Source organism: Lagopus muta, chromosome 18 (assembly GCF_023343835.1).
Source record: "Lagopus muta isolate bLagMut1 chromosome 18, bLagMut1 primary, whole genome shotgun sequence".
Taxonomy (NCBI): Eukaryota; Metazoa; Chordata; class Aves; order Galliformes; family Phasianidae; genus Lagopus; species Lagopus muta.
Window position 1 is genome coordinate 10,839,512 of NC_064450.1, and position 27,001 is coordinate 10,866,512.

Genomic DNA, 27,001 nt, shown 5'->3' on the forward strand with positions numbered 1-27,001 from the left:
TGCTAATATGTAAATGTGCATCTGGAAGATAAGATTATACCAACTGTGCAATCTTTTTGTTTTTACCAAAATCAGAAGAAGTATTTATTATATAAAAGGAAGATTCTCCTTATTGACAAGAGCCTTGTCAACCTGTGCTACAGTGCATGTATTTCTCTTAGCTGTTCCTTCCCAGCCATTGCCCAAAACTACTTTTCTTCTCATCTCCTCTCATACTGTGATGCTCAGAAGTTCTTTGGTCAGGCATGAATTCCTGATACGAGCAGTAGATGCTGACTTGTACTGAACACATCATCTTGCCAGGATGACGTTTTCTCCAAGTGAGTTACTGTTTTGTTCTATGAACTACTATGCTCCTTAGCCAGTTGAGCAAGTTGTTGTGGGCTGGAGCATGTATACTATATCTCTTGCATAAGCAAGTTAAAACAGCATGCTTCTAGATGCAGTTAATATTTCATGATAAAACATTCTACCAGAGTGTTAAATACAAAATAGTGACTCTCAAATCAAGCCCACTCTTCTTTTTATGTTGCTGCTAATTGTAAGTTCATCTGCTGTCATAGCTAAGGAGGTCTCTTTCCTAAAGTCAGAAGCATAATTAGCAGTTTCTCTGTAGGTTTGCCTAGTTTAACAGGTCTGGGACATTGATTGACAGTGGGAAAGGGTGTGTTTCTGGCACTTTCCTTGTCTGGCTAGGGGCAAGCTGTGTGTTACACATGGGTGTGATTTGCTCTCCTTGCCTAACACAGTAGCTTGCTGCTGTGCTGTAGCTTTTGCTAGCTTACAGCAAACATAGTCCTGTGTGAAGATGTCCCTCTCTCTCTGGAACATCCACCTGGCGAAAGTTCTTTACAGACGACTCATGGTCTGATACAAACCTTGAAATTTCAGTTCAGCTACCTAAATCATTGTAGGAAGATATACTTCCCAAGTAAACCACACATCTCTTCCTCTCTTTGAAAGGATTCCCTACTACAGGTGTTCCTGTGCATGTTCTTCATTCCAGCTACTGTTAATCACACTGTTCACCAAGACAGATGCCTACAGCTGCCTAGCTAAGAACCACCCTTCTCAGTGCAGAGTGGAGATGCCTGTGGAGGTGAAGTGACCCTGCTTGTTTCCTAGTGCTGATGTGATCTCCTAGTCCTCTGAAAGGGGACTGTGCATCAGTCTCCTCAGTGAGCTCTGGACAGCACCGTGCAAGTACCTGGAGATTTTAGAGAGTGGATAGGGAAGGCAAAAAAGGAATAATACAACAAAACAACATGGCTTCTAGCTTGGGGTCTTTCTGAAGGGGTATGGCTAGAGAGTGCTCTGTAATTTTTCTCCCTGTATGTTCTTCAGGGTTGGTAAGGCCTTGTTAAAAGCCATTTGAAAAAGCAATTCAAGCCCTCAGTAGTGGATGGCTGATTAAGTCATTAGCCATTAAGCTATTATTGGTAGAAATACACAGATAGCCAGGCACCTTGTTTGCCGGATTCTATGCTGACAGGCCAAGAAAGCTGGATTCTCTGTTACCCATCCAGCACCTCTGCTTGAATCAAAGATCCAAGGCCCTGTGTTGCTCTGGTGGTACCATCAGTGATCCTGGTCCTTCTCAGCCTCTTCTGACACTAGCCTTGTACCCCTCCTCCCTGCCTTATGTGCTTGCATCTTCTCAGACGTGGCTTACTGTAGGATGTCTGTACTGATTTCTCACTGCTTCTCAAAAGTTCTGGCTCTCATCATGTACGTGTTAGTTGTGTGCAGAGTAGCTGCAATATTACTGTAATTTCCTACCCAATGAATTAAAGAAATACTGACTGGAGTGTCCAGCATCTGTTTTGTGAAAAGCTGAGCTGTCTGAGCACTAGAACTTATGAAACTGGAATAGATTGCCCAGAGAGCTGGTGGGTGCCCCATCCTGGACATAATCGAAGTCAGGCTAGGCAGGGCTCTGTGACTGAACTATAGGTGTCCCTGTCTGTTGCAGGCAGGATGCAGACCAGAAGGCCTTCACAGGTCCCTTCCAACTCAAACAATTCTATGATTCTATGAAAGATGTGGGAATGGTGGTCCTACCTACCTAATAAGTTGTCAGGATGTGATTCAAACTTTTGCTCTTGACTTGGTAGAGCTTAGCACAAATGTAGAAGAGAGATGTGACAAAGGATCTCCTGAGCTGCACAGAGTATGAGGCTGTAAGCTGGTACCAACTGCATGACTGCTAGACTGCAGGTCAGTCTGCCTAATTTTCCTTGCTTCTGCAGTTGTGAGAGGCAAGGCAATGAGATGAACCAAAAGGCTTCTGCTTCTAACTGCACATTGGGCTGCAGGTGCAAGATTTCTTTCCCCTGCCCCCACCTTCAGCAGGGAAGTTAGTCTTGATACAAAAGGCAGGTTAATAATTAATGCTGCTACCCAGCAGGCAGCTCTGTGTCCTTTCTGCCATACCCATGGAGTGGGCTGAAAATGTTTCTTTTTCTTCTTAGCTCAGTAGCCAGGGGGTTACCTGGGGTGAAAACTGATTCTAGTCAATAATGCTATGAGCCTGGGAGCTGATCTTCAGATAGGTTTGTCTAAATGTTTAAGCAACTGCTGCAGTTTTGCTTGGCTCTTTGGATAAAGCTGGCTGAAGTGATCACAAAATGGCAGTATAAAATCTTCTGAAATCCCATTGGTTCATCTATACTTCTTTCAGCTATGTGAGATTGGCTTTGGGTAAGGAAGCCCTGCCTCTATAGATGAAGTTCTGCAGTGCTATCAGGTGTTAGTTACTCTATGGCTGTGTTTTCTCATCCTGCTCAGGCTGATTTGTTTTAAATGCTGAACCAAAATAACCTGCTTCTGCTTGCTTATTTTCTCAAGCTGCTTTTATTTATGTGTCTTTTATTTGTTTGCTTGTTAGGATTTTTGGTGCAAGCGGGGACAATGAGAAGGTTCTTAAGACCTGGACATGATCCAGTAAGAGAGAGGCTCAAGCGCGAACTCTTCCAGTTTAACAAGGTACAGTGCTATCCTTGAACTTCAAGAGATGTGTACAAAGCAAATTGATCCATAGCCATTGGACAGTGTGAAAGGAGGGAAAAACTACTTGAGTGTGGGTAGGAAAGTTTAAATTTAGGAGAAGTGGTTTGTTTTAGTTTTCTGTATTGTATCTTCGTGGTTTTTTTTCCCCTCTGCTGAACCTGACTAGTTTTCTTTATGCTTATGAGCGTGTTCTCAATTCTGGCTTTTTTTTTTTAAGCAAAATGATGCTGTCTTGCAGCTGAGTGGCACTTGCTGGAAGAAGAGATCTTCGCTGCAACTTTCCTTTACTCTGAGTGTTCAGCACTTTGTCCTGCTATGTGCTGTGACAGTTTACATTATAACTAGTCTTTGCAGTACCATTATAAAAGTAAATATTTTTCTTAAGGTAGACAGATGAGACTCAGGTTGTGATGCAGCTGAAGCCACAGTTCTTTGGCTGTGATTATACTTGGGGTTATAAGTGTACTTCTTTTTTTAAATGCAAATTTAAGTATTTGATAGAGATGTGGGAGTACCTAGTACAGTGACCATGAATAATTAATAATAATTAACTCACTATTATCTTAGTCTGATTTTGTATTGTAATTTTTTTGCCTTCTCTTTAAGAAGAGGAACCAGCAATGGCTGTGCTGGGTATCCAGCACTGTATGCGTTCTGAGTTCTGGACAGGAACATGTAGTGCATTTAACCTTGTAAAAACTTAATATGAATTCGTTTCTAAGCTAATGGCTGCTTACAAAAACTTTTGTTGGGTATTAGAAATATATTTGTAGGCTTTGAATTTCTAAAGTTGAAATGGAGTTTTTCTGAAAACTGTAATGGATGAATGACGTCAGCATATGAAATAATCTCTTTGATTCATTAAAGTGGAAATTTGGAAGCTTGGAGATAAATGTTTTAATACAATCTGGTACCAAAACATTACTTGCATGCACATTCACCTCCCACTGGATAGATAAAAGGAACTCAAGGCTGCTTCAGGCCTATTTTCTCCTTGCTTCTATGAGGAAATGCTTGTGCAGATGCAGTAGAAACTTCAGTGGATGTAACTTCAGTGTTGCGTTGTTTGCATTTAGTTGAATGCACCATCTGCTTCAGAAGACTCAGGGATCTCAGGGATAGGTCAGAACTGCTTAAAAGCATATAAAATTGTATGTAAGATGGGGGGAAAAAAAAAACTTTTTTTTTTTTTTTAAAGACATCTCTTCCTTAATAAGCCTTTTTCTTATGGGAATGTTTGGCTAAGCTTAACTTCCCAGAGTTAGACTAATTTGGGTGATGCAAAACAGGACATCTTTGAAAGAACAAACTTTTGCAGCAAAGGGAAAATTCCAGATATGTTTGAGCCTGGCATCAGAATTTGAGACTCCATTTGATTCAGTCCTGAAGGTAAAAATGACATCTTGTTTCTAGGGGGGTGACTACTTTGGAAACTTCCTAGTGATTTATTCATTGCAACCTTGCAATTAAAGGCTTTACAAAATGCATTTTGCACTTCTAAGCCAAGCAAACTTGCTCTTTTATGACAAGACTTGGAAGGATGGACCAATGCTTTCATATTACCTCCAGAGGCTTTTACATTATACCTTTTTCTTACATAGAGTTTTCCAAGTCTTGTGTCCCATTTCAGTATTTCCAAAGATGAAGAATCCTTTAAACATCCGCCCTTTGATACAATAAGTGTCTGCTTGTAGCTGGATGGACTAAGAAAATTTGGGCAAGTCAGGTCTCAGTTCTGACCCGTTGAAGGTTGTGTCTTCAAGGTGACAAAAATGTTACATTCTTGTTTAATGCGCTATAAAAGCAGTGAGCTGGTAAGCAAGTTTTATGTTAACGCTTACTATTTGAGGCCTTTTGAAACACTTCTTGTTAAGAATCTGCTTGGGAAATATTTGATTAGACTGTGAAGTTGCTAATTAGAGAAACTGCATAGCATATTTACACCTCTTCAGTGTGACTGCCTGTGGTGGTAGGGACTCCATAGTTGATTTGTCCCTTAGAAGTACTAGGGATTCCTGCTCTAATTTTATTGCTTATTCAGAAGTTGAATATGACCATATAATGCCATGTGTGCTGTGGACTCTGTTTGGCCATACTGACCTAGTAATGGATTTATTTATTTGGTTATTTTTAATCAGTGTTTGATGATTTTTAGGGCTGTCGTGGCTTTCTTTGTTTCACTCCCGCAAGTTTTGACATCTATGATCTTTTACAGCTTCTTTGTTATATCTGTTCCATACAGGAGGTAGTTGAAATAGTTTTAAAGGACTGACTGGGTACTGGATTAGCTCTTTAAATTCTCAGTAAAGTTGTGTTTGTTTCAAGAAACACCTTCCTAAGTTCTTCTAGTCACTTAGCTTTGCATATGTTTTTCTGTATGACTGAGAACTTCCCATACTTCTGTATACCTGTTGCAAGAGTCTGTTTTTAGCTTAGTGGATAGAATGAAGAATACTGTATGAATGCTTGGCAGTATAATTCTTTAAGTTTGTCCTGCTTTTAGAAGTAGTACTTGGGTGCCTTTGGCTAAGTCCAAGCCCCACAGAACAGACACCTCTAGGCTGGTGCCATCAGGCTGGATGGTGGGTAACACAGGCGAAACAAACAGCCTATCTTACAGTTGAATGCTACCAAACTGTGAACACTGTATTTAATTTGTGGCTTTATTTTTTCCCTCTTATTTTCAGTCTTCTCAACTCTTTGCTAATGGAGGTGATGGATAGCTTACCTTAAATACTGAATTACTGTTTATGCAAAGTAGATTTAACACATACTGGCTTCACTGTTTCTTCAATGAAGAAATATTTCTTATGGCAACAAAGCTGGTGAGGGGTCTGGAGCACAGGCCTTGTGAGGAGCGGCTGAAGGAGCTGGGATTGTTCAGTCTGGAGAACAGGAGGCTCAGGGGAGACCTTACTGCTTTCTATAACTACTTGAAGGGAGGTTGTAGAGAGCTGGGGGTCGGCCTCTTCTCTTGTGTAACAAGTGATAGGACTAGAGGGAATGGCTTCAAGCTGCGCCAAGGGAGATTCAGGCTGGATGTTAGGAAATAGTAATTCTCTGAAAGAGCAATCAGGCACTGGAATGGGCTGCCCAGGGAGGTGGTGGAGTCACCACCAGGGAAGTGGTGGAGACACCGACCTTGGTGTTCAAGGAACGTTTGGATGTTGTGTTGAGGGACATTTAGTGAGAACTGTTGATGGTGGTTGGACTGCATGACCCTATAGGTCTTTTCCAACCTTCTGTGGAAGGTTGGTGATTCTGTGATTCAAACAACATTTTAATAAATGTACGGTGCATGTATTGCCTGTAGTTGGTTTGTCTCTGTTTTGTCACAAAACAATCTGATAGAAATGAATTGAGGAAAATGGCACTGAATTTCAGTGGCACAGCTTTAGAGTGGGCTAGGAACAACTGCTAAGCTTGTCTGCGTTTTTCCTGCAGTAAATATGATGACTGACACTAGCTTTTCTGTTAGTTAATGCTGCTGACACTAGGCTTACTGAGTCTGACAAATCTACAGCTTGAGAAAAATGAAAATGAAAGCTCCTCAGAGAAACAAAGGCCCTCTTGAAAAGACAGGCATGCTTTGCCACTCTGGTTTCTCATTTCAGTTCCACTGAAAGGCTCCTTTGTAACCTCTCTGTGTTGTCCCCATGTCCCCCCCACTCCCCTTGCTGAGTTCATCGTTTACCTGCTGAGCAGGTGAAAGCGTTCACTGATGAAAGCTGCATTGAGACGAGAGAATGAGGCTAGCCAAACAGTTGGCTTGATGCGGTTTAGTAAAGAAAAAAAACAGATCCTGGATTTTAAATAAGTGCAAGAAAAAGGTCTGAATTAATAAGTACAGTGAATGTGAATGCCTGGCCTTTGTGGTGTCATAGACAGCCTAGAAGCCATTCTGTCTTATGGGCATCTTGATTGAAGATGCTAGGCTACCAAAAACCATTAGTGTGGTTGCACAATTGCTTATGGAGTAAAATCATAGAATCATAGAATGGCCTGGGTTGAAAAGGCCCACAGTGATCATCCAGTTTCAACCCCCCTGCTAAGTGCAGTGTCACCAGCCACTAGACCAGGCCGCCCAGTGGCAAATCCAGCCTGGCCTTGAATGCCTCCAGGGATGGGACATCCACAAGCTCCTTGGGCAACTTGTTCCAGTGTTACCACTCTCTGTGTGAAAAAATTCCTCCTAATATCTAACCTAAACCTCTCCTGTCTCAGTTTAAGACCATTCCCCCTTGTCCTATCACTATCCATGCTCGTGAACAGCCATTTTCCCTCCTGTTTATACACTACTTTCAAGTACTGGAAAGCCACAATGAGCTCTCCCTGGAGCCTTCTCCGAGCTAAACAATCCCAGTTCTCAGCAGCTGGAATCTTGCTCTCCTAAGGCACAGAGCACTGACTGCATTTTGCCTGGCCTGCATTCTTCAGGATCACAAACTCCATCAAGGTATGGTCACTACAGCCCAAGCTGCCTCCAATCGTAACTTCTCTAATGCTCTCCTCATTAGTGAGCGCCAGGTCCAGTAAGGCTTCACCTCGGGTTGGTCCATCTACTACCTGGGCCAGGAAGATGTCCTTGACAGACTTCAGGAATCTCCTGGACTGTCTGCCTCCCGCCGAGCCGCTATCCCAGCAAATATCCGGGTGGTTGAAATCCCCCATCAGGATGAGTGCAACACCTCCTGCAGCTGAAGCAAGAAGGCCTCATCAACAGGCTCTTCCTGATCAGGTGGCCTGTAGCAGACCCCAACCACAATATGCCCTTTACTGGACTGATTCTTGATTTTTACTAACAAGCTTTCGATCTGATCGTGGCTGTTCCTCAGACACAGCTCTTCACAATCTATTTACTTCCTAACATAGAGGGCAACTCCACCACCCCTCCTACCCTGTCTGTGCCTTCTGAAAAGCCTAAAATAACAGGCTATGGCTGTTAGTGATCCTCTCTTTCTGTGCTCTTGCATATGGCACTTTTCTGCCGTGGCCTTGTTACTAGCACTTTTCTCTTGGATGAAGAGTCACTGCAGCTTTTGCAAATTTGTCAACAGGCTTGGAAGGAAGGTTTCTTCAAATCTTTTAAAAGAAACTCTGGGCAAAAAATTATCATCCTATTAGTAGGACTGAATGATTGAACTGTGTAACAGAACTGTTTATAGGTCTAATATCTGAAAGTTAAGGATTATACTAATTTGTATTATGTGTTTACAAATAGCACATCAAAACCAAGATACAATTAAGCTGATACTAAGTTTAGTGTTGACAGCATCCTAACACACAGTATGGGATTGTCTGTGTCTTGGTTTTCTGTTACAAGAAGGGTTAGTAGTAATTCTCATGTTCCTGGATGAAAGTAATCTCAGACTAAATGCAATTCCTAAATTGACATTTCATTGAAAATAACACCTGGTTCTGCTGGTGGTGTGACAGCACAGTGACTATCAGGAGGTTGAAATGAAAACTAGCAGTGAAATTACACTGATCTCTCCCTACCAAATTCTTTGCTCTTTTGGAAGAGTGTGCAGTGGTGTCTGTTGTTCTGTCTTATTTGTGGTTAGGATGTTTGAATTTTCTTCAGAGACTTGTACGTGATGACATCATACTCCAACAACTTTGCCAACTAGAGAACTTTTCTATGTTAACTCACTAGCTGTCGTAGAACAGAGAAATTCTTTGTAAATGTTCATTTAGAAAACTGTTCTGTTTTAATTCTAAATCCATAGTTACAGTTCTGAATTTCATGAAGCCTCCACTAGGAAGTCTCGTATGCAAAGATGGGCAGAGGTTGGTTAGGCACAACTTCAGGTGGGACATTAAGGAAAAATTGACTTCTTGAAATTTGTTTTTGGTAGTACAAATTTAACACCTAAGTTGCCTTTGTGGTATATAAATAAGGCAAGAGATGAACCTGTAACAAAAGGAAATAAATTTGGCACTCTTGGTGCCAGTAGTGCTAGTGTTAATTTACAAGCTGCTGCTTTGCCAAGCATTATGAGTTGGCAAGGGGAAATATAGGGAATATTCCAATCTTTCCAATTTTTTATGCTCTAAAATAGCTTATCTTCTAATATGACCTCCAACTGGGTTAGCCTGATGATTGAAAGGAAGGAGGTCTGATTTTACGGTTTAAAAATTACAACAGAATGGCCGGAATTTAAGCAGTCTGGGAGACTGGGATCAGGCTATCCTCCTATGCCGGTGTTTTTAGCAGGAACAGTTAAAGGGCATTAAACTGTTTTGTAGCAGCCTTTCAGCTGGGAGCACCTCAGGCTAATACCATGACCACAAAAATGAAACCGGCTTTATTTTTTTTTTTTTTTTAACTCCTGAAGAGGATTAAATTGGAAAATTACTATGCAGGAAATAAACTCCAGTTCCTTCCATGCAGAGTAAACCATAATGCCAAGTGATGTGGTAGCTCCATCTCAACAAAATAATGGTAATGAAGATGGGAGTGAGGCACAAGTGTCTACTTCTGTAAATGGAGGGTTCTCTGCTTATCGCTTTTTTCTATGTGTGGTTATTGGGCTGTTTTGTAACCAGTTCCTTCCTGTAGTTGCTCAGCTTGCTTTTTTGAAAAAAAAAATTTCTCAAAAGGTAGAATTATAAGGATAACAGTGTTTTCTAGGAATCAGCTCTGTTTGTCTTCAGGCACATAAAGCCTTCTTTATGTAGCTGTACATTGTTGAACACTTATACATGCATGATTTCTGTGGTCAATGACAAGAGCTGTACATGAATATTTCTAGAAGCCTGACTGAGAGGTCTTACAAATGACTGCAACCTGTAAGTATGGCAGAACGTTTTGCCACGGTGTATAAATGCGTCACCTCTGCTAATTGTGACGTATATGGTGCACTTCAAATCTCAGTCTTGGTGCGATGTAAATTATACTTTGTGGAAGTCATTACAATCAAGCAATACACTGGTGTCTTTTTTTTTTTTTAATTACCAAATGAATTTCTCTGAGGTAGTAGTGCAGGCTCCCGCTCTTGTTGAAGTCTGACGTTCTTTGTGGTACCCTCAGAAAATGAATATCTGTCACAGTAGTTTTCTTGACTTCCCCCTAATCTATTTAGCTTTCATAGTGAGCATTGGTGTTTATTCTGTACTTCATCATAGCTTTGCACCATTTTTTGATGTCAGTCAGTAAGAGAAGGTCATGAAGACTGACTTTCTTGGAATTTAATAGGTAGAGCTGACTTTGCAGTAGGAAGTAGTTGTGTTAGGCTTTGAAATTATGCTGAGCAGGTGGCTTACAGAGGTAAAATTGACGTGGGGTGTTAGTGTATTCTGCTGACTGAGTAAGTTGTGCTTACACAGAGTTACAAATAATACGAAGAGCTGTTTGGGTTACTGTTTTCAGAGTATTGCTTTTTAATTTCTGTATTTCAGACTGCTATGCCATATTTAACTTGTTTTTTTATCTGTACACAACAATGCCCATGAGACGTGCTCTTTGATCATGATTTTTCTTTCTCTTTGCTAGACTGTTGAACATGGATTTCCCCATCAACCCAGCGCATTGGGCTATAGTCCATTTCTCCACCTTATGGCCATTGGAACGCGGTCAGGAGCCATCAAACTGTATTCTTTTGAACAATTTCAGCAAGGTTTCTCTAGCAGCATGAGAATATACAACTGTGAAGGCTTTATAATAAGTTGCTCAAAGTATAAATTTGCGAACACGGATTACAGAACATTGGAACAGTTTGTCTAGGTTTAAATTGATTTTTGGTTTGATCAGAATGCCAAGAGCTGAACTATTGCTCAAACAGAAGTTGAGTTTGATGCTGATGTTAGAAGAAACTCTGCTTTTGTTATGTGGAAGGTCAGACTACATTTAGCCCAAGTTTAGCAATCCTTCACGTTGTAAATTCCCAGATTGTTTAAATATTTGGGGCAGGCTTTTTTTTCTTTTCTTTCTTTAAAGTGATTTTATTTCAGAGGTTAAATCTGAAGTCAGAAATGCATTCAGCTTCCTGTATTTGTGACCCTATAGGCATTAGACCTAAACACTGAAAAAGGTGACGTTTTTTAACTAAAGCAGTGATGTCCATTTTGATTTTTTTGCATATATGCAAGGCATGGAGGTGATTCCTGTGGTGCAGTGCCAGCAAGGTACGCTGTACAGCAGCCAGATTGCTCATCCCTGAAAGAATAAGTTGGTATGCTCTCCACCTGCTTAATCGTTCCTGGTGCTGTTTGTGTTCAGAGTCTGGATTCGCATGCAAGCAGTAGCCATCTGTCTCTTGGTTACAAACAAGCAGTACTGTAGTGTCTGAGAAACCATTAAACATCTCCGAGGGAGAAAAAAACAGAAGATTTAGAAAACAGGGTTCAGGCACCTCTTCTGCAAATTCTCAAAGGATTAAGTAAACTTCCATGCTCTCCTGCAGTCTCCTTTAAGCACACAAGCACATAAAATCAAAGCAGGCATGTTTTTTCACAGAATCACAGAATGGCCAGGGTTGGAAGGGACATCAAGGATCATGAATCTCCACCCCCTATGCCACATGCAGGGCCACCAACCTTCACAATTACCAGACTAGACCAGACTGCCCAGGGCCCCTTCCAATCTGGCCTTGAACACCTCTAGGGATGGGGCATATTTTCTTTTTTTCCAGTCCAGACCATGACCAGTACAACATGGTTTCAAACTGATCTCTCTTCATCTTGCTAGCTAGCATGCTTCTTATCAGGTAACTGCAGATCTGGATATTCTTAAATACTTTAGAACCTCAACAAAGCCTTCAGATATGGTGCTCCTGGGGTGGAATTCGTGGGTTTACATGAAGAAAACAATACTGTAATGCAGATTCACTTTATACCTGACCAGGTGAGTGTATTTCCAGTGCCCCTGTGACTTTTGTAGGCTTTTATTAAATATGTGTTGAGTTTATTCCTGGTAACTGAACTCCTGTAATTGAGTTTATTCAGCTGCTGCTGGTCTGTAACACTTATTCCAGTATTCTTTGCTCTCAGCAGTACTTGTTGCTGTGGAGAAGCTTGGTAAAACTTAAGAGTAGCTTTATTATTTGTAATTTAGTTGTTTATCTCAAGTAGAGTGGTAAGAATGGTAGTAAGTCCAGAGTAGTTCAGGTTATCTGCTGCAGAGATGAAAACTGTTCCTTTTGCAGCCCCTGTAATTTTAATAGGACTGAGTGGTATTTTGCAGAACAGAACTGCTGCTGATCTAAGTCTTTTCAGCAGTTCAGCTGAGTACTGCTGATCTAGCCAGCTATTAAGCTTGCTGCCTGTATGTGTTTCTGATTATTGAATCTTGCCTTTGGAGACTGCTTTACAGCTATTAACATAAACTAAAATTAGCAAAAGCAGAGTTTTCCAAATGGCTGCTGGTTGACTAACCACTTCCCTTCCCTTGACTGTCAGACTGGTGTCTTGGCGATGTGTTTTATTGTCTGATGTCCCCAGTGTAGCCCAAGTAGTCTGTTCTGAGAGGGATTTAATTCTTGAAGTGGTTTTGGGTGTCTGTTTGCTTAACTAATGGTACATCCTGAAACTCTCCTGGGGAGTGTTGTACCAGGTGTGGCTTCAACAGGCAAAATGTTCAATTTGGACACAAAGCCAGCAGGGCGGGGCCCATGAAAGGACTCTGACACAGCTCTCCAGAATGAAGTTGAACATGAAAAATGCAAGGAGTGCGGTGTAGTAAACTGTATCAGCCCCACCCAAAGCTGGGATGTGTTGCTGCAAACCATGCTGAGCAAGATGGTGAACTAACACTTGGAGTTGCCTTACTGAGCTTTTCATCCTAGGCTGGTCTTTTTCCAAAAATCTAACTTCTCCCTTAGTGATAGCCTGTGCCATTGTTGTCCTATAGATGAAGGTTTTCAACCTTTAGACTAATTCTTGTCTTCCTCCAAATGCCTTGCTGTTAACTTCCTGAGCTGCTGCAGTGCAGCTGAATGTAGCCCTATGCGTGTGTATATATACCCACCACACATATATATGCCCACCTGCAAGCCCTGATCCTGCTTTAGCAGGGGGAATTATTTACAGCAGCAACTTAATCATTAGATTTTCTGTATTGTATTTGATGTTGTGATTCTGAAAAAAGGTAATGTGTGGTATTTTAGTGCCAGCTGGTGACATTACTAGATGATAACAGCTTGCACCTCTGGAGCCTGAAGCAGCGCAGTGGAGCATCTGAGCTGTGGGAAGATCATCGCTTCACACTGAAAGGGCCACCTGGGTAATCTTCAGGAGTGGTTTTGAACTATGTATGGTTTAGCAAGGAAGAAAACTGTTATTATTTTAGCAAGGGTTTGTCTTGATCTTACAGACTCTATGATTCCTGTGAGCTCATTAGAGAGGCACATTTAGAAACCAGCAAGAGTTGGTTAGGGCTCAGGAGACCACCTTTTAAGATTGTACCAATGTCAAGTGTGAGTTTTTGGCTAAAAATTCTGTTTTTAAGTTTGATGTCCTATATCTACTTCTTTGTGTACGGGCACTGTAAATCTTAAGGTGAAGCACATCTATACATCTGTTAAATCAGACTTAAATACCAGTATGATTTTATTTTTATTTAATCTTGCCAATTTTGAGGAAGCTATTTTTAGCTCCTTTGGAGGCATGTTTATAAGAGAGACCACTGTAAAAGGGCATCTGACTCTTTGTTCACATGCTTGTCAAAAGTTGTTTGACATAATTTACATTAACACTAGAATTTGCCTTCAAAAAAGTATGCCTGTCTCAAAATCTCTGTCCATAAAACAAATTGCACTCGTAAGCATCCAGTTGAGTTGTTGGTTCTCTCAAGTTTGGTAAACGTAACCATCTTGCATGTAGCTAACTAGATACTTTACATCTCCAGCTCTCCGCCAAGTGCCACGCAGATAACAGCTGTCCTTCCCCACTCCTCACGGGAAGTCCTTTACCTTGGCACGGAGAGTGGCAACATCTTCGTGGTGGAACTGCCATCCTTTGGAGTCCTGGAGGACAGGACCATAACCTCTGAGGCTGTGCTGCAGTGGTGAGCGAGCAGATAGGCGCTCCTGTGTGGAAGTGGAATCCCATGAGCAGGCATCCTTTGTTCAGATGTCACCCCCAATTAAATACTAGGGCCTTGCTGTTATATTATTCATTTTCCAAATCTGCAGGACTGCTGTGAAAGTGATTTTTGGTCCTGATGTGTGTTGAGTATTGATTTCAGTCCTGGTCTGTCCCTAGTGCTGTCACTGTGGGAGTGCTGAACATGAGCAGACTATACAGTGCATACTGGGAGTTAATCTGCAAACCTTGTGCACTGTTAGTTGTATGCATTACAATCTTCAGATCCAGTCCCAAAACTCACTGTAAGCTTTGAGTGAAGGGAGGGAGATGCTGGATACAGGCAGGCTGATTTGGCAGGCCTGGTTATAGGCCTTATGTAAGGTTTTTCTGCTTCTTGAAGGATTTACAAAAATATTACACTTATTCTCCACTGACTGCTTTTTATTGCTTAATTTCTTTCTTATACTTCAACTGTTATTACACTTGTACCGAGTTATACCAGAAATAAACCTCTGTTTTCTCTTCTGCAGGATACCTGAAGATTACTGTAACAGACGATCATGTGAATTGGTAGAAGCCCTTCAGGAGCATCCTAAAAACCCTGACCAGATCCTGATTGGGTACAGCAGAGGCTTGATTGTTCTCTGGGACCGGCGGGATAACAAAGTGACACACCATTTCCTGGGCAGCCAGGTATTAACCCAATCCAAAGGTAGTTCTTATGGGAGGAAGAGCGCTCTCCTCTCACGGCACTCTTGAAGATAAGTGGATGTAGGAAGAGCCTGACAAAGCTTATTTCCCCTTTTCCCCTCCCATTTCCCCCCTTCCCTCTCTCCTTCCTTTTCTTACTCTTAACTTGAGTACATCATTGTCTATTTCTTTTCAGCAACTGGAGAACCTTTCCTGGCAGAGGGATGGCAGTAAATTCATTAGTTGTCATTATGATGGAAGTTACACCCAGTGGCCAGTATCTAATGACGACAGGCAGTCTCTGCCTCTGGAAAACCTTGTGCCTTATGGTCAGTAAGTGAGATTTAGTTGTTGCACATTCATTCGGGCTCACTTAGAGCCTACGTGGGATATTCTCGATGGGCTGTCCCTAGTGTTTTATCCTGGTGGCAAAAGGCAAAACTACCGTTTTAATGGGTTGTGAGCCTGGACTAATTGATTTCAGTCCAGCTGTTTCTTGGATTTTTAAACTCCTTTGCATTGCTGAGTCAGTCTTGAACATGAAGAGCAAATGTGTTGAAGAATGTTCTTCCTTTATGAACAAGGTGTTGGTGATTCAGCTCATTGTTTTAGTTCAAGTGTCCTGTTTGACAGGAGTTGATCTTCTGGTTTGCAAAAAACACATACAATAGGGATGACCTCATTTTTTAAGTGTGTAGAAGCTTTAGAAGCTCTCTGTCATCTTTAACTTAATTTCCACAATGTCTGTGTTTTCAACATTAATCAGCTTCTGTACTCTGTTAGCCATCAGCAATGTAGTTCAAAACTTTCCCTGAATCTAAGCGTTGTTTTCCTGAGGAGTAACTGTGATCCGCATGTTCCAGCAGACTTGTTGTCTGATGTGGCTTGGTCTGGGGAAGTTTTGTTTACTAGTTCAGGTGACTCTCCTTCTCTTGGTCACTGAACTGACCTAAGTAAAGCAGAATAAAGGACATCTGAAGTGAGGATGCACTTCTTCAATTATGGTAACTAGCTCTGTTCTCATAGGTCCTTTTCCATGCAAGGCCATCTCTAAGATCTACTGGCAGACAACAAGGAATGGGTAAGGTTGTGTTATATTCCTTTGTCCTTAGCTTTGAAAAGAAGTACTTAAAGGATATAGTGTATGTTACCATAAGAGCACTTCAGAGGAGCTTTTTAAGATGTAGGGTTTTTTTTTTTTGTCAAAGTTTGACTTTGTCTTTGAAGTTGTGCTTGCTTCTTACTTCAGCATATGCTGTATCTTTCTCTTAAGGCTTCCTTACATTATATTCCAAGGGGGGATGCCCCGGGCTAGTTATGGTGACCGGCACAGTATCTCTGTTATTCATGGCAGCCAGCAAATAGCCTTTGACTTCACATCGCGAGTGATAGACTTCTTTATCATCTTCAGTTCAGAGCCTACTGCAGGTATGTGGTTGCATGTCATCGATGAATAGCTAGAATACCTGTGTACTCATCTAGAAACCTGGTGTAAGTAGCTTATGAATTGTGAAGAAGTTGAATCTCAAGAAGCTCTCAGACAGTTTGAAGTGAGAGATTTTGTCCTTTAAAAATGAAGTGTGAAATACTGACAGAATGAATGGGCCGATTACATTCATTAAATTATTATCTACTTCATTAGTGAGAAAAGATCTCTTAAGTTCATGTCTGCATAAGCAGGACGCTGGACATAACCAGGTAGTAAAATCAGGATCTGAATATTGCTGTTTGAAAACAGCATTTCAGAGAAGGCAATAATTAAAAATAGAATTTACTCCCACTGAGAAACTGTTTCTTTTAATTACTACATGGATTTATGACTAGGCCTCTGGGTAATAAATCAGCGGAGGGAGCAGAACCCAGGATTAGTATGTAGGGAACTTAATTTACTTACTGCTGGTGAACCTGAATGTAAATAGCAAAATACCAAATAGCACTCATTCTGCAACATGTTTCAGTTTGTCAGATTTTTACTTCTGCTGAAGGACTTCTTTGCCTTTTCTTCCACTATAACATGGAATTGTCAGGAGTTTTTCCCAAATGCTGATGTAGTTCTTGTTTCTGGTTAACTTGAAGAAACTGAAAGTAAAATTGCTATTTCAAGCTCCACAAATGTGCAGTATTGGAAGTTGCATCTAGACTTGTGCAGTTTGGTCTGATCCCTTTCAGTGGCTTGTAAGCAAATCTGCATTGCTGAATCTTCCCAGGTTTTCTGGTTTGCCTATTTGTCTTGCATACTGTGAGTGGTGATGGTGACAGCTCTCAGCATGTACTGTGCTGTAGCAGGCATTCAAGTGTGTGTGTGTGTGTGTGTGTGTGTGTGTGTGTGTAGGTTGGCTCCCTCTGGCTTACTGCATAAAACAGACTACAAATCTGGTGAAGGAATGTTGCTCCCTACTGCACTTCTTAAGCAGACCTTCTTAAGTCATGAAATAGGTAGGGTGTTACTGAGGTGAACTGCCTGTACATGTTTGTTATTCTAGTCTTTACCTACACAGGGATGCTTTTTATAAACATCTTCCCATTGTGCTGAACCATTAGTTTTGAAGCACTGTTTAGCTTTTTATCATTAAAGAAACCAGTCACTTTCTATGAAGAAATAATATGCAGGAATTGAATTTTAAGTCCCTTTAGGATTAAGTAACTGAGATTAAGAGACTTTATATTTTTACATCCCAAGGATTAAAGTATCCAGTTAAGCTATCTTCTAGTGACTACAGACCGAAGCTTCTACAGGGAGCTGAAGTTGTTGCACTTTAATAAATAAATAAATAAATAAATACATTTTTACAATAAAATGAGGTTTCTGTTCTTGACGAGCTTTCTTGTGGCTGATTGCCTGAGCTTATTTGGATGTGCGTAGCTTGCCTTGTTTCCCCTTAAGCAGTCTTCCCTGCAATGGCAAAATGAAGGTATTAATTGTAGACAAAACCCACTTAGTTTAATAAGCACAAAGTTCATGTGTTGCAGCATGGTGGTTGGCGATGACATTCCTCTATCCTAAATATACTGTGAAATCAATTTTGAAAAAACACTAATACTGTTTTCGTTTACTTTTTATGGATGGGTGTATGTCAGTCATGGTGGAAAACAAAACAAACTAGTATGCTTGCTACTTCAGAAGCTTAAAATAGGTGTTTGCCATAAGCAGTGAGCTCAGATATGTGCCTTTGTAGGGAAAATAATACTTTTAAAATAGTACATAAGTTTAATATTGGCAATAGTAGATACAGTGCAGGGCTGATCATGAATGATGCTATAGGTAATATCATATCTGTCCTTTATTTAGAAGTTCACTGGGAACTGTGAATGAACGCATAATAAAGCATCTAAAACTGAATGTAATTTTTTCTTTTTCATGAAGAAACTGAACTGATTAGTGCTGTATTATGGCTGTTGCCAGTCAGATGAAACTTGGGGTGTCTAACTAATTGTGATGCCAAATACTAATTACTTGAAGTTAATTCTACTGAATGATAGCCTTGGTATGTGCTTGCTTATAGGCATGCATTCTTGTAACTATATTCTGGGGGAAATGAAAGCACAGGATAGTAGGGATTGTCAGCAAAGAGCTGCAATTGGCTTTTGGCTCACACTGATTACCACCCCCAAACCCTTGCTGCGACAACACATTTAGAGCTATGCATTGACTTAAATTTCCTCTAGGTATGTTGTTACTGGATCTGTGTTTTTGGTTTTTCCCACCATTTACTATAGTGGCTATCATACACGTGCTACCATAATACAGTCCTTGCAGGGTGTTTTTTCCACTTGGTTTAATTATTAGTTACAAAAAAAAATCTTCTTGATTGTGTCAGATGTCACCTATAAGATTCTAATAATAGATTTCTTTTTAAATTTTGTCTTATATACATATAAACATAAATTGTATGATGTGCACACTCTTTAAAAAGTGCAGAAAATGTGGCACAATACTTTAGAATCGGGGAAAACTGAGGAGTAAGATAGCTGAATTGGAAACTGGTCAGCTCAGGCAGAGGAACATTCTGCAGAACCTGAAGCATTACTGTGTTTAAGCAGCTTACCTTAGACAGACTGTGGTTCTAACAGCACTAAGTGGGACACTGCTGGGCTGTATGCGTTTCTGTTCACCATATGCTGTTAATTAGCTGTAGGTAAGTGTAGAGTTCTGGCTGTGTGTATCTGTTGTGGTGTGTTTGAACTTGTGATGTGTAGTCATGGATGTTGCTAACATTTCATTTTATTCTGCAGTGTAATCCATACAGTCACTCTGGTCCCAGCAGTGAGATAAAAAAACCCATAATCTTTAGTATCTTGAGATTTATTAATATTAGTGCCTTAATAGGCCCAGTAAAAACAGAAACGTTTAGTGGCGTTGCCAACAAAAACATGTTTCTGTAGAGCTTCATAGTTGCAGTTTTAGTGTGAGACTTACCAGAAGCTTGTTTATATTAATCTTGGGTAGTAATTTTTGTCAACATCAATGAATCTTGTTTCTGCAGAGTTTGATGACCCTTCTGCTATGGTGGTGCTGGCAGAAGAAGAGCTGATAGTTATAGACTTAAAATCTGCAGGCTGGCCAGCAGTCCATCCTCCATACTTGGCTTCTCTCCACTGCTCAGCCATCACTTGCTCACACCATGTCTCCAACATCCCACTGAAACTCTGGGAGAGGATTATTAGTGCTGGGAGCAAGCAGAATGTTCACTACTCAAATATGGTATGGCAGCTTTAAAGGTACACGTGTTCCCATATATTTAAGAAGAGCTTGACTGCTCATTATGTGGGTGATCTGCACTGTTGACTGCATGTGGACGGATGAGTCATCAGCAGACATCCTGCTGCTTAATAGAGTTGAGAATGTTTTTTTTTTTTTTTCCAGAGCACTACCAACAGTTACTCATGCTGGGGTATTAAAATATGTTATTTTTGTCAGGCTTTAACAAGCTAGAAAGGAAATCTTAGCATTCTCAGCTGTCAGTTATAACAAACTTCTCATTTAGAAGCATGGAGCTTTTGGCACAGCTTCTTGAGGAAATGTGTAGAGTGTCTTACACTGAAAAGCACAGCCGGTGTCAGAACATCTAATCCTAACAAAAGCTATAGCAGCAAGAACTATTTCACTTCCGTTTGCACTGAAGTTCATGCTCTCCTCCTGGCTGATATTCTCTCCACACTGTCATTGCCTAGGAAGTCACTGTCTTCTCTTAATGTGTTTGTAGCCATGGCCAATTGATGGTGGCACCAACATAGCTCCTGATCCTCCTCAGAGGGACTTGCTTCTAACAGGGTATGTACTTATTAAAAAAATAAATAAAAAGTCACAGAGCCATTTTCAGTTGCTTTTTGTCCTTTGAACTGAGGCTTTCATGTAAGATTAATGTCTGCTTATTTGGTAGAGAGAAGGCTGCAACTTCACAAATCTCCAAGCTCAGTTTGTTAGCTTTATAATGCTAAAATCTTCTGCTTCTGAGCAAACAGGATGTGGCATCCGCAGATTATCCTATAATGTTGTTTTATTTGTGATCCTGAAGAGTTAGTTACCCATTCTGCCTCACAAACACCAGTGTAGAAGTGCAGGCAGTAATCCAGACTGGTTCAAAGGGAGCAGTGTAAATACAGAACTTAGTCATGCAGGTTATAAAGCCTTTTTTTCTTCATACAGACATGAAGATGGCACTGTGCGGTTTTGGGATGCATCTGGTGTCTGCTTACATCTCCTTTATAAGCTAAGCACAGTAAGAGTATTTCTCACAGATGCTGATCCCAATGATAACATGAACACAATGGGTGAGGATGAATGGCCTCCTCTTCGCAAGGTAAGATAGCTGTTGCATGTGGAAGCCTTCTGAAAACCTGAGCAGTTTTGATTTTTGGCATCATTAATGCATCTGCAAAGTCTACCTGTTGTATATTCTCTCATCTAGGTTGGTACCTTTGACCCTTATAGCGATGATCCTAGACTTGGGATCCAGAAGATCTACCTGTGTAAATACAGTGGATACTTGGCTGTAGCTGGTACAGCAGGGCAGGTACTGAAATAAAGCTTATTTTTAGTGCAGATTGTCTCAGCGCAACTTGAAGATACGTTAAAGTTGGAAGTGTCTATTTCTGTAGCGGCAAATTGGTTCAGTTGCTGGAAGTGTTTTTTATAGTTCTCTACTTTCTCAGATCTGTCTTTCAGATTTTATTTAACTCCTTATGAGCTCTGAGAAGTGTTCTGGTTTTTCAACTGCTTAGAGGGCCTGCAGCTCGGAGGACTGCTTGAACAATAGAAGCTGTAGCAGAACTTGTCCTCTTTCTTTCAGGTACTGGTAATGGAACTGAATGATGAAGGTGCAGAACATGTTGTTGATCATGTTGAAGCAGATCTGCTGCAGGACCAAGAGGGCTATCGATGGAAAGGTCATGAGCAACTGAAGACTCGAGATGGACCTGTTCGATTTGAAGCTGGTTTTCAGCCATTTGTCCTTGTCCAGTGTCAACCACCAGCTGTCGTCACCTCATTGGCCCTTCACTCTGAATGGAAGCTTGTGGCCTTTGGTACTAGTCATGGCTTTGGACTTTTTGATCACCAGCAGAGACGACTGGTTTTTGTCAAGTAAGTATCTTACTTTCTGAGTAATCCCCTATTCATGATGATGTGAAATTGCTAACTGAGCATATCATGAGAAGAGGTATCTTAATAGCAATCAGTATAACAAGCCCTGTCTCAATTGTCCTTGAGGATCTTCAAGAACGTAGACATATTCTTGTACAGGCATTTGTGTATGTCCTGTTAGACTCTTGGGAGTGTTTGTCACCCAGTAGAAACTGACGGTGCGTCTCCCTCCTTTCAGATGTACACTTCATCCCAGTGATCAGTTGGCTTTAGAAGGCCCACTGTCTCGAGTGAAGTCCTTGAAAAAGTCCCTCCGTCAGTCATTCAGGCGGATTAGAAGAAGCCGAGTGTCCAGTAGGAAGCGACGAGGAGTTGGTGGAAATACCTCAGAGGTGAGGGGTTCGCTTTTTTGCGTTCCATTTGCTCACAACATGGAACACGTAGGCTTCCAATTTAGACTGCCTAGAGCAGGAGATCATTTACATACTGTTATCTATTGGTATGTAAGGGCAAAAATGACTTACAGTGCTACTGCCTATTAAATAAAAATAGGATTTTAGTGAAAATATACTCTTCTCAAGTTGAACCTATGATTCAGAATATATCTGATCACTGTTATGAAGGTGCTTTTCCTTTTACTGCTGTTCTTACTGTTTCACTCTCATCCCTATGTCTCCTCATCTTTGAAGACACACGAAGCAAATGGCAAATTTGATCAGGGCATGTTACAGGAAATGGAACTGGCCCCAGTCCAACGGAAGATTGAAGCCCGATCTGCAGAAGACTCTTTCACTGGCTTTGTGCGCACCTTATATTTTGCTGATACCTTCTTGAGAGACAGTAAGTAGAAAAGGCATCTCCTTTCTTCTGGATAGTTTTTTCCCTCCTTTTGCCAAGGAATGCATTAGGATCTACTGCCAGGAAATTTCAGTGCCTTCTGTATCCTACTTTGTGTTATACCAAAAAACTAATATAGAACAAGAGCATCTGTTAACATGCAAAATTGTTGTCTACCCATTCTGTCTGCTGGCTAATCCAAGGCAAGTAGTAGTTCATCTTTGGATGCAGTCTATATGTATGGTTTTCAAAGGTGATAGAATGACTTCTGGCTTGTGAGTATAAGCTTTTCCTTATCTCATTGCTTTGAAGTTCATCCTTGCCCCAGCAGAGAATTTAATTTTGCTGAGAGTGATTGGTACTGTGCATCAGAGCCCAAGCTGATACTTTGCCCAGCTTTTCCTTGCTTGTCTCTGATACAAATGTGAAAAATGGATGCAGTAATTGTTGTGAGTGATGGAAGCACCATTCCATTCCTTTTGCTCACATGTTATGTTCACGCTTAAGAGCTTCTGACAGAGGCATATTGGAAAGAGAAGTGCTAAGAACCTGTAGTTTCCCTGGCAAGCCTGCCCAATGTAAGACTATTTAGGATGCAAACAAAGGGAGGATGTAAATAACTTGTGCGTGTCCAAGGTGGCTAGCTCACAAGCTCTCTTGTTGCTGTAGGCTCCCGCCACTGCCCATCCTTGTGGGCAGGCACCAATGGAGGTACAGTCTATGCCTTCTGTTTGCGTGTTCCACCAGCAGAGAGAAGGATGGATGAACCTGTCAGGGCAGAGCAGGGTAAGTATGCTTTGTGAAAGCTAGTGTCCTTGTAGATCTGACCTGTCGCTTGTATAAGTATGAGTTGCATGTCTTGAACCACAAAAACAGGAAGGCAAGGTAGCTCAATTACTACTGTTTGAGAGTGGAGGTAAATGAAGCAGCATCTGAGTTAGATGACACTATGGTAACTGAATTGCAGAGTAAGTGAACTGCAGTACTGTTTGGTGTACTTTAGCTTTATTTCCCACTAACTTCAGAAATCTAAACTTACATCAGCTGCCACTGAAGTTTAATATCAAGCCACAGTGCACATACCTTATTTTGACAGTACTACCTGTTATCTTTACGGTTACTAATAATGTTTACTGTTTAACAAGAACCATTTATGTTCAAATATCCTTCAACTCCTAAATCTTTTAGTCAGTGTTTCTATGGAAATGTTATATAGGTCTCCACCTCTAAGAGGAAGTGAGTGAGGTTTTTAACAATGTCTCTGACTACACTCCTGTTATCTTTTTGTTTTTCATCTTGCATTGTTAGCCAAAGAAATTCAGCTGATGCACAGGGCACCTGTTGTGAGTATACTTGTCTTGGATGGGCGCAACATACCTCTCCCAGAACCTCTGGAAGTAGCACATGACCTTTCTAAGAGCCCTGATATGCAAGGCAGCCATCAACTACTGGTGGTATCCGAAGAGCAATTTAAGGTGACTATCATTCAGGAGGTTTGTGTGAACTCTTGCCTAAAACCTGCTACAGTCCTGCACAGTGTTCAGTGGCAGGAGAACTCTTGGGAGTGCTTATTCATCAGTACTGTTATAACACCCCTGGGGTGACATTTTTGTTTGGTACAGTCCATGAATTAGGTGTATGGTGATGAATTGGATGTTCTGCATAACGATGTGCATGGTGTACATATACATTTTATTCCAATATTTTTAATACTCTTCAGGTGAGGTACCTTTTGCTTTTGGGAAACAGCTTTAACTGTGATTAGTTAGTTGGTTGCAATGCTACACAGAAGCAACAGTTGGTAGATGTTTCTATGAAGCAACCAAAAAGTTTCTTGTTTTGGTATGCTAGCCAGTGAGTGTGGAGAAGGCTTTAAGTAGCTTGCTGTAGGCTTTTAAATACAGAAGATTGCACATTGTAAACCCCTTTTTTCTGTAAAAATTTGTAGCCAAATATGAAAGGATCTTGAAATAATTAGTAGAGAAATGCAATTTGCAGCCTGAAGAGTAAAACCCCCTGTTATCAGAACAAGCAGATTCAGAACAGAAACAGATTGTAACACTGACTGTGGCAGGTTACTTGTCCCATGAATGGGAAGCCAGATTGACTCAGATTACACTTGACTGTATTCACTGTGAATGAAAACACTGTTAAAGGAACAAGCGGCGCATGTCTTGGGGTGCAGCCGTACCTTTGTTCAGGAAGGAGAATCAATGTCTTGTTTCTGTTGACAGGTCTTTACACTGCCCAAGGTTAGCTCAAAACTGAAGCTCAAACTGACAGCACTGGAAGGCTGTAGAGTAAGAAAAGTGATGGTTGCTAACTTTGGCAGCTGCAAGACTGATGATTACAGTGAAAATGACCTGACTGTCCTGACTAACCTGGGAGACATTCAGATCGTCTCACTGCCCTTCCTGAAGTTACAGATTCGCTACCCTTGCATTCGTAAAGAGGATGTGAGTGGCATTGCATCCTGCGTTTTCACTAAATATGGCCAAGGTAAGGCATGCTTCTCCCAGAATATCTGACCCTACTGCATGTTTGAAACAATGGAATAGTGAGTGTAGGGCTTAATGGCCAGAACAGCTAGTTCTAAACATCATCCAGGTGTCTGGAGATATGGGAGAGGCTCTCTGAGCAGCAGGAACGGTAAAAATAGCTGCATTGTGTCTTCTGTTACCTGTGGCTCAACGCTCAGGAATGTAAAAATTGGCATCCAACATTTTATGTCTGTTGAAGACTCGTCTCTTCTTTGTAGTTCAGTTTTTACATCTTTTTCTGCTGCTTTTCAGGAATGTGAGTACTGCAAGGTAGTTATCTTTCAACATAATATTGCTCAGTCTCTAGGCTAACAAATACTTGGGAAACTGAGGTAATGTCTTCCTCAATGATTCTACCTTATTTAAAGAGGAGAAAATGCAAGCTCTTTCTGCCAGAGAGTACCCTTAGAATATAGGGTGGTTTTCTTTTATTTGGTTTTTTTTTTTTGGCTAATCTCTGTTTTCCTGGGTTCGAGAATTGCTTATATATTTGCAATCCTCTATAGGCTTCTATCTCATCTCACCATCAGAGTTTGAGAGGTTTTCCCTTTCTACCAAATGGTTAGTGGAGCCCCGGTGTGTTGTGGATGTGCCAGAAGTTTCAAGCAACAATCACGCGCACAGTAGGTCTGTCATGGAGAATGCTTCAAGAAAATCCAGGTAAAGACTGTAAAACTCGGCATACTGATTGCATCTGAACATTGGGATCTGCTCCTGTGTTGCAGTTGATACAAGCAAGCATTATTATGAGTTCTTTTGTCTCCCTTTCCATGTTGGTGGAAGCTTTTCAATGACAATATTCCTAGATGTATTGAAATGAGGAAATGTAACTTTCTCTGTGCTGGTTTTCCTGCTTCTGTACAGCTGCTGGGACAAAGCAGGGAAGCACTGGGAGTTGTGTCCCTAAACTAGAGTCATCAACTCTAAGCTCTAGCTTGTGTTACTTGTTCTCTAACATTATCAGACTGACACCTGATTCTTGGAGACCTGGGGGGCTATTCATTGCTGAAGAAATTAAATTATTGCTCTGAGAGAAAATCTAGTGTTCCTCCTCTCAGAACTTCAGCACATAATGGTAGACTATTTAGGTTCTCTTGGGTCCATAGAATTCTTTATCATCAACAAATAATCAAGTCCTTACTACATTCTTAATTAACAAGCCGTTTAGTTAACGTGTAGTGGAATTTCTTGTAGCTGCCAAGAAGATTTGTGAATTCTCTGCACCTACTCTTTGAGTCAGTGTTTGTTTTCTGTCCCCTTTCCTTTCCCAGGTGTTCAGGAAGAAGTTCAGGTGACTATGGAGAAGATGGTAAGCAGAAATAGGAAATATGTTATTTGCTGCCTAAGAAAAGGGAAAGAAGAGAAACTAGGGAAAGATTCTGACCTGCCTGGACACAGCAGTTACTAAGGTAGATAGGGTGTGGCAAAGCTGCCTAGACAGAGTAGAACGCAGCTTTTGCTGGAAGAGACTGTAAGAAGATATGTCCGATATTACAGATTGTATGTTTTGTTAGCTGAATAGTCTTGCTGGAAAAATACCATCTCCGTATGTGAGAGGCGTTAAGAATTAGTTGTGAAGCATTCATTGTAGTCAACAGTTACTTAATGAGGAAAAAAATCAAAACAGTTCTATTGTGGGAATGTAAGTACGAGTAGTGGCAGATATAACTGCTTTAAGCCACTTTCAGATCACCCAAGAAAGGTAGCAGTTAAAATCCCCTCTGAGGATGAAGGCTCACCAAGTATCCCAAAGGAGGTGATCTCTGAGTAGCTATCCTTCCTTTGAGGCTGCCAGCCTTTAAATGAGCTTAGGGAGAGCAGACTCAGGGTCACCCTTTCTGGTCCTCCAGGTAAATTTTCCCTCTGGCTGGCTGGCAGGGGCTGGCTATGCCCATTCACCAGGTGCTCAGTCCCTGGGTCAGGCTGTGACCTGACGGTTTCCGTACGGGAAAGGATAAATGTTTTTAGATCAAAGCTTTTTTTCAACTTTTTCGGATTTCTATTTTTTAATTTTTTTTATTTTTTATTTTTTTATTTTTTAAGAAAGGAATTCTGGAAGGCTGATGGATCATGCCTTACTCAATGATGAAAGTGAGTAAGATGAAATCGTGCTAAAATCGGGGCATCTGCCTTTCTTGATGGGGAAAGAAGAAAGTTGCTGGGGATTTTGAGTTCCAGCCTTCAATCCTAAGTAATCTGAAGTTCTGCGAGACTGGTGGAAATATTGTGTTTGTTTTCCCGCGAGTTAGAAGAAATAAGGGATTGGGCTGATAGTCATGCCCTAAGGCGGGAGTTATTACACTTAGCTGCGTTCACC

General features: G+C 41.0%; 1 protein-coding gene across 8 annotated transcripts in view; it reads left to right on the plus strand.

Annotated features, from left to right (window-relative positions):
- Positions 1–27,001, plus strand: part of LLGL2 (LLGL scribble cell polarity complex component 2) — a 35,536-nt gene that overhangs the window by 6,043 nt on the left and 2,492 nt on the right. For 4 of the 8 annotated variants that reach the window (XM_048964910.1, XM_048964912.1, XM_048964911.1 and 1 more), the window contains exons 2-23: positions 2,888–2,985; positions 10,505–10,602; positions 11,773–11,854; positions 13,116–13,231; positions 13,856–14,014; positions 14,565–14,727; positions 14,921–15,053; positions 15,751–15,805; positions 15,998–16,152; positions 19,209–19,426; positions 19,929–19,996; positions 20,372–20,525; positions 20,634–20,738; positions 21,015–21,307; positions 21,546–21,699; positions 21,997–22,147; positions 22,814–22,930; positions 23,453–23,619; positions 24,379–24,643; positions 25,191–25,344; positions 25,956–25,993; positions 26,728–26,775. In XM_048964910.1, coding sequence (XP_048820867.1) covers positions 2,911–2,985; positions 10,505–10,602; positions 11,773–11,854; positions 13,116–13,231; positions 13,856–14,014; positions 14,565–14,727; positions 14,921–15,053; positions 15,751–15,805; positions 15,998–16,152; positions 19,209–19,426; positions 19,929–19,996; positions 20,372–20,525; positions 20,634–20,738; positions 21,015–21,307; positions 21,546–21,699; positions 21,997–22,147; positions 22,814–22,930; positions 23,453–23,619; positions 24,379–24,643; positions 25,191–25,344; positions 25,956–25,993; positions 26,728–26,775 — 2,968 coding nt within the window. In that variant the 5' untranslated portion in view covers positions 2,888–2,910. Of the gene's footprint in view, positions 1–2,396; positions 2,553–2,579; positions 2,701–2,884; positions 2,986–7,526; positions 7,748–10,504; positions 10,603–11,772; positions 11,855–13,115; positions 13,232–13,855; positions 14,015–14,564; positions 14,728–14,920; positions 15,054–15,750; positions 15,806–15,997; positions 16,153–19,208; positions 19,427–19,928; positions 19,997–20,371; positions 20,526–20,633; positions 20,739–21,014; positions 21,308–21,545; positions 21,700–21,996; positions 22,148–22,813; positions 22,931–23,452; positions 23,620–24,378; positions 24,644–25,190; positions 25,345–25,955; positions 25,994–26,727; positions 26,776–27,001 lie in introns of those variants that run through there. The other 4 variants (XM_048964905.1, XM_048964907.1, XM_048964904.1 and 1 more) reach the window with 4 other exon arrangements.